This window comes from Impatiens glandulifera, chromosome 6 (assembly GCF_907164915.1).
Source record: "Impatiens glandulifera chromosome 6, dImpGla2.1, whole genome shotgun sequence".
NCBI classification, from domain to species: domain Eukaryota; kingdom Viridiplantae; phylum Streptophyta; class Magnoliopsida; order Ericales; family Balsaminaceae; genus Impatiens; species Impatiens glandulifera.
In genome coordinates, this window is record NC_061867.1 from 6,778,426 (window position 1) to 6,785,810 (window position 7,385).

The following is a 7,385-nucleotide window of genomic DNA, read 5'->3' on the forward strand; positions in this document are numbered from 1 at the left end:
ATGCATATGCCTAAAAATAGGATTATTAAAAGTACAAACCTGGATTCCATCCAAAGCTGCCAAAATCTGAAGTTAATCTTATTCAAAGACTCGCTTCGAAGGGCCGAAACACTTCAATTTTCAAACCGAGTCTCGAGATCTATCCAAATGAATCGCTAATTTTCCATATTACCTACCTTCTAACAAGTTCCTCCTCACCATCCAATCCCCACCTCGCTCAAGAAACAAGAGATAATACCGTTATTCTCTCCAAATTTTTCTATCTATATGCACAAACCAGAGAAAGTTTTTCCTTTCTAGATTGGACAGCAAATCAAGAAGAATTTCTACAAGATTTGTTGAGGATAATATCAAATCCATACAACTCGATCATGATCCATCATTTGCACAAATATCCCTCAAAATAGTGAGTGAATATCCTAGAACATCGACAGAAATGATTCCATTTGGGAGATTAGAATTCAACCCGGATATGAAATCAACCATCCTAACAGTTTTTTGAACATTCCAATAATACAATGAGCAAATCACTTGAAACATTCTAAGCATTCAAGATCTCCAACATCATACTAAATAGAAATACTTGTTCAGGCATAAACACATTTTCTCCAGTTGAACACATATTGCAGTGAATAGTTCAGGTAAACGAGATTCTTCTAAGCAGATTCTCGATAAAAACAGCTTTAATTTACCATTTCTCAGCAAGGCCATCTAATTATAATCAAAACAGAAAGGAAACAAGTGCAAGATGCCAAAGGATCCTTTGATTCAATTTCAGAAAGCGAAAAATAGCTTATTTCCTACAAGAAAATACCTTAACAGAATTTCCACAAAGTTCATTGATAAATTTTCAGGTTCTGTCACAACACGTATAAATAACCATGAACAGAGGATCGGAAACCTAGTTTCATCGCACCATTGCAATCTCGAGAAACTTAACAGGTTCCAAATAGAACACTGATGAGACATTAGCTATAACTTGCAATAACGTAAAATGGAGATTCCTCCTTCACAAGAATGTAATATAGTCATAAGAATCTCAATTCCATTCTTCTAGATTAACAAAGTTCTGGTTTACTAATTCATCAGCACATAAGTTTCTCAGTAGCAGAACATTCAAAGCATTCTCTAGATTTGAGAAGTCAGAAACAACAAACAAATGATTAAGGATTTCAAGGAACATGTAGAATCTAGTTCTTGAAGCATTTTCAATCAAATCTATAAAGTCTAGTAGACAGTTTTTCATAGACAATGATACTAGTTATCCCGCATAACATCTATTCCATGATCAATTGACAAAAGAGAAAAATCAGTGTCATAAACTGAAGAACAAGAATCTATACCATCGAGAATGAAGACTAACAATGAACAACATAGTTCAGAACAGTGCAAATGAGATATGAAAAGGAAGAAGAATGTCGAATCCTGAGATACCTGTGTGAAAACTGGAGCGGCTAGGGTTGATTGCTGACGAAAAGCTCACCTCATTGATTTCTTCTACGAGACTAAAACAACTACTTCTTCTTCTGCATTCACTGGTCAAAAACCCTAAGGAGATTTTGGTTCTGTTGGATGATTTGGTCAAGCGACAAACCTAAGTTTTATTTTTATCATCCGGTGCGGGGTGTTTCGATCCCAAATTGCTCCTCCCCGTTAAAAACGGTTTTAACCGTTTAATCCATAGTTGACCTGGAATGGGTGAAGGATATTTGTGTTTTGAAACTACTTGGTCCCGAATACTAATAAACACTTAAATTTATAATATCTATTTAGATTATTTGGTCAAGGTCAAATCGGTGGAGATTCAGGCCTAATTTTTTTTTATCTGGTTTATGGGGTAGAGTTTAAAGAAGTCAGTTAGTATTAGTAGTTTATTTTTTATTTCTTAACATACCTTATTTTTTAAGCATGCTATTAATTTGACTTAATTTATTTTGATTTTATACTATTAGTTAGACTTAGTTTCAAGGTTTAAAGGTTTTTTAAGTTAGAGCTTTTAGTACTTTTCGTTTTTAGTTCTGAATACTACATTAGACGCGTTTTTTTCCATTTAATCGAGATAGTTGATCTGAAAAGAGTATAATCATATTTATCTCGAAATTATCCCTTCCCGAACACTAATAAACACTTAAAATTACTAATCTAACAACAAATTCAAATTATTTTTTTTATATAAAGACATAAATATCATATCTATAACTATAAGTTATAATAAATAAGAATTGGGTGAAATTAAATTTATTAACTAAATAAATATATATGAATAAAAATATACATTTTCAAATATATCACTAAAATTGTTTTGATTTGAGTTGGCCCAAATAACTTGTTAGGTTTAAGATTTACTACGGCCCAATTAATAGTCCAACTCCAAACTCAATTTTTTATTTTTGTTCAAACAAATTTTATGATTCAATTAATTACATTTGCTAAAAAAATAAACACATTTTTTTAAAACAAGTTTCGAAAAACCGTCAACCTACAAATCAATTGTGATACGAGAACCCGATATATTTTTTTAGTAGTTATGATTAAATTATAATGAAAATTGATTAATTTTTATAAACACTATTGTTTTTAAATTACTAGGACAATTCAAGTAACAATTAAGAATACATTTTAAGTTGAGATGAGGTCATTAACTTTTTTAATTAAAAAACAAACACTAATATTCTTGAGTTAAAAAGTATAATTTAATATAATCACAATTTTATATGATACTAAATTGTTGATTTTAAATTTGACTAGCTAGTATAGATAGATTATAATAAGAAAGCTCAAATTTATTTTGAGGAACAAATAAAATTTCATTTAGTAATAATATGTGACTGTGTGAGAGTTTAATTTGTCAAACAAATTGATAATTAAGTTTATAAACTTGATTTTAGTTTATAACAATCTATCCTTTAATTAATTTTCAAACATTGTGAGGTTTTCTAATAATCAATATTTAATCATTTTAAATATTAAGACAAATAGTGTTATTAGATATTAAGTTTATAATAATCAATTTTGAAGTAAAATACTTATATTTGATTGTCACATATTTATTATAGTCTAACTTAGTAGTTGGAATCTTTATTTTTTTACAAGAATAAAAGTCTCAAATATAATATTAAGTATGAATAATTAGAAACGCAAAATTAGATAAAAAAAAAATAGTTTTTTTATAATTGACTGCTTTGTTGTGATAATATCTAAAATAAAGTATAAATAAAAACGTATTCTTATATTTTAATTTACTTCAATTGAATCGTTAAATTGATCTGATTATTTTAAAATTACATATTTCATACCAATTATTTATATGCATATATTCTTCACTTATTTGTGTTATGATCGCTTCATCTTTAAAATGACAATAATTTAATTAAGTTTCAACAAATTCTTCATATATGTTTATTAACAAAATAATCTAAAGTTATCAATCAACATCATTTAAATTTCAATAAACGTATGAAGCAACATGCATGAAAAATCTAAAAATCTAAGGATTGTGATAAGAACAAGGAAAAGACAATTAGTTTGTACTATAGACATCAATTTCAAATTTGACATGGCATTACCTTGTCCATGTTGAAGGGTACATACCCTTCTTCATCCAAGATTGAAAGTTTTGGCCTAAGTGAATGTATAGATCATATAGAATAAGAGAGAGAAGCACATGGGCATGATTCCAAATTTGTCACTAAATCAAGTTAAGAAAGAAAAAGAGGTAGTTAGGACCATGTGGGTGTTATAGCAAGAACATGTTGTCACAGGTGAAGGGATGGAGGAAAGATTGGGATATTTCTATCTAGTACTTACTAAACAATTTTATGTCGAACTTGAGACATGTCATGCCAATAAACCCTAAACCAAAAACATGTTTTCATTAAGGGTTTGTTTCATTTTCATTTACTTGAGACATGTCTATCTTAAATATCAGGTGTGATTTTTTCGGCATGATCACTCCATTTAAAAAAAAAAAAAAAGTAGTTGTAGTTGATTTAATTTTAGCGATTTATATTGAGTTATCATTTTCATATAAATATAACAAACTAGTCCAACAAGAAAGATAATTTATATAATTAATGGTCTCAAATTAATTTTCTAATTAAATTATTATCTCTTTCACCACCACCAAAAGGTGTTTAAAGTGCTTTGGCTTTGTCCATGGTGAAAGCCACCCACTATTTCTTTAATCCCTTGAAAAAAAAAGTCTAGTCATTTGCCTTATAATCCAAACTCTACAAAAATAATATATAATATTTTATTAAAATAATATTATATTTTGAGAAAAGTAAATAGGCCCTCCAAGATTTCTCGTGTGAGATTCTTTGTAGCCAAGCATGATAGGGTCCGCTATAAGCGCTTTGACTAACTTTTTTCTGAAATAAAGATCTTTCCTCCTAACTTTGACCTATCTATAGAAATTAGTTAAGATAATTTGAAATGGGAACAATTGTATTTTGATTTAGATTTTGTTTATTTTGAAATGGGATAGCAATGGGATCGATCGGGACGGATGTGTTTACCATCTCATTTTATTTCGATATTTTTTTTACTATCATCCTTGCCCGTTCAGTTTTAGAAAATTCCCGTGAGTTATTTTTATACCATATTCTCTATAAAAATAAAAACAATTTGATAAAATTATATAAAAGATTTTTTTTATATATTATATATTATATATATATATATTAATATATTAAAAATTTATATTATTATAAAGACATAAATTTAAAATTCTTATAAAATAGGAATAATAAATAAATATATTATTAATGTTATATATTTAATTGTATTTATTAGTGGTCGCAAAATCATGATAAGATCGTACCGGATATACAAATATATTCTATTCTCATTTTATCCTTAGTCAACTATCAGTTAAACTGGGCAAAAATTACTCTTAACTGAAAAATTCAGTTTAAAAACACGAGATAAATTAAAATTGTCATTCATAATTTTGAAGTTAAAAGTTGGCATACATCCTATAACTATAACTTACACTTTTATTTAAGGTGTTTAAGTGGAATTGAATCGGTGACCGTAGTTTGTATTTAGTATAGATTTGAATAGAAACATTATTTATAATTTTTTTATAATATATATATATATATATTTAATAATATTAATATAAATGAAATAATATTCAGAACATACTTTATCAAATATATTCATATATTTAATAATGTTTTTCATATAAAACTTAACTCTAGCTAGCTCCAATATGATGATTTCAAACCCGAGATTAAATTTACAAGACAGGATTATGATAGTATTAGTCCTAAAACAATATAGGGGTAGGTTGTCAGTGTAATTAGAGGTAATGTAGAATTGCAAAAGGGTTTCATTTTTCTTTAAAGAAAAGTACCCGAAAATTTATCGGACTCGATAAGTGGATGGTCAGGTAAATGAATTGTCATGGTTATTAATGTTCTTGTGTTCAAAAAGGGTAATGATGAAAAACTCACTAGCATGCAAGCCATGATTTTAATCACCTTGGTGAATCAAAAGAGAGACAATATAATGAGACTAAGTAACTTTACGTCCGATCATTGTGGGGAACCAAATCAATTTCCATACAGACCAATCATCATCAAATGTTTGATCCACATACATATATAGTCATAGATATTAATTAGAACACTCTAGACATATAATATTGTTTATATGTAGTCACCATTAAAGTAACAATAGAAAAAGCAAGCATGGAGTTTGGAATAATTAAATGATATGTGAATAGGTCACATCGAAAGTCATCACAAGAATAGAAAAAAAAATAGACTAAATAGTTTTACTAAGATTTGGTATCAATATGAGAACACCGGATCAACAAATTAAACCCGAGTAATGTCATCAAATTTGAAGTCTTTAAGTATTAGTAGGATGATTAACGAAACGTAAACTAACGAACAATTTATTTTGACCAAAATAAATTTAAAACTAAAACAAGAAAGTGATGTTTTTCAATCATTTTTACTTCCCATTTTGATCCACAATCTAAAATAGGTTTAGATAGTGACTTAAAATATTCATGAATTCACCTTCCTTCTCCATCTCACTATCAACTAAAGAAAGTCCTATAATAAGTAAGTTTAGTATTAAAAGGAGTAAAAAAAAGAGTTGGTGAAAGTAACGTCCTCCAAAATCACTGCATAATTATCACATAATGGGAACTTTATTTTTTGATTATTTTCTTTTTTTTCTTATTGATTGTGCTTTCCAGTCAATTGTGCATGCACCCCGACACTTGCATGCATATTGTCAAAATCCCTTATTATCATAATCATGTAACCATGTTGAACTATTTTCCCATACAAACCCTATTTAATCACAAATTCATATATTAAGGTGCAAACTTAAGAAAAAGAAAAAAAATTAATGTAAAAGTTAGATTCACAATCTCACAACATTAATAATAACATGTGAGATGCAAATATGTTCATATAAGGTGTAATTTTAATAAATTTTGTTGTGAAATAAGTTAATAATTCAAAGTTTAGAAAATAGTTGCAAATTGTGTTGCACTTTTTGCAAATTTTCTAGATTTCGTCATAGAAGTTGATTCCATCATTAATATTTATAGTGTTGTTAAGATTTTAAGAGTCTCACAAATTTAAAGAATCTTATTATTTCATTGTCTTCTTTTAAAACAATACGTTGTTGATCTTGGTTACTGTTAGAACAAGTGGATATAAATGATAAAAAAGATATTTGATGAAAAAAATTATTTTGATTAAATTATTAAAATACATTTATATAGTAAATTTTATAAAGAATAAAATGAAATTATTTTAAAATTTTTAGTTAATAATTAATGTTAAAAAAATAAATGATCTAATAAAATATTATTTATAAAAAATAATTCAAATCAAATCATTAAACTCTAATATTCAAATTTAAGGGTCCCAAAATTTCCCAAAGTTCTTCTTTCGTTTCAACTTTTTTTCTTGTCATTTCTTAACTCCTTGTTATTAAATAACCATGTAAAATAAATAACAAATTGTTTCAATACAATCAAGATCATTGAAAAAAAATAGAGTTATTGAATAATTCAATAATTATAATAATTATTTACAGTTGAAAATATATATTTAGTATGCGTAATATTTTTTTTATTGTGATTTGGCTTTTCATTGGATACTGTAATTTGCATGTAGACCGTTCTTATCAAGTTTAAGCTCCTTATTTCCACCTATCTAATTAATTAAATCAAGTAGTCCAATTTTTGCTATAGCATCCCAACAATCTCATTATCTTCCCCTCATTGTTTTAATTTTTGATTAATTTGTTGTTGAATAGGAAATGTCCTCTATAATTATTATTTTCACTTTTAATTTGGAGTGTTTTTAAGTAGAGAATCGAATAGAAAACAAAACATACAAAAACTTTAATCA

The 7,385-nt window shown here is 27.1% G+C and overlaps 1 protein-coding gene across 1 annotated transcript in view; it reads right to left on the bottom strand.

Annotated features, from left to right (window-relative positions):
• Positions 1 to 369: 369 nt before the first annotated feature.
• LOC124943033 (two-component response regulator ORR22-like) overlaps positions 370 to 7,385 on the bottom strand; it is an 8,658-nt gene continuing 1,642 nt past the window's right edge. The window contains exons 5-8 of the mRNA XM_047483600.1: positions 917 to 1,007; positions 753 to 800; positions 584 to 711; positions 370 to 487 (exon numbers count right to left, since the gene is read on the bottom strand). Of these exons, the coding sequence (XP_047339556.1) occupies positions 370 to 487; positions 584 to 711; positions 753 to 800; positions 917 to 1,007 (385 nt within the window). The remainder of the gene's footprint in view (positions 488 to 583; positions 712 to 752; positions 801 to 916; positions 1,008 to 7,385) is intronic.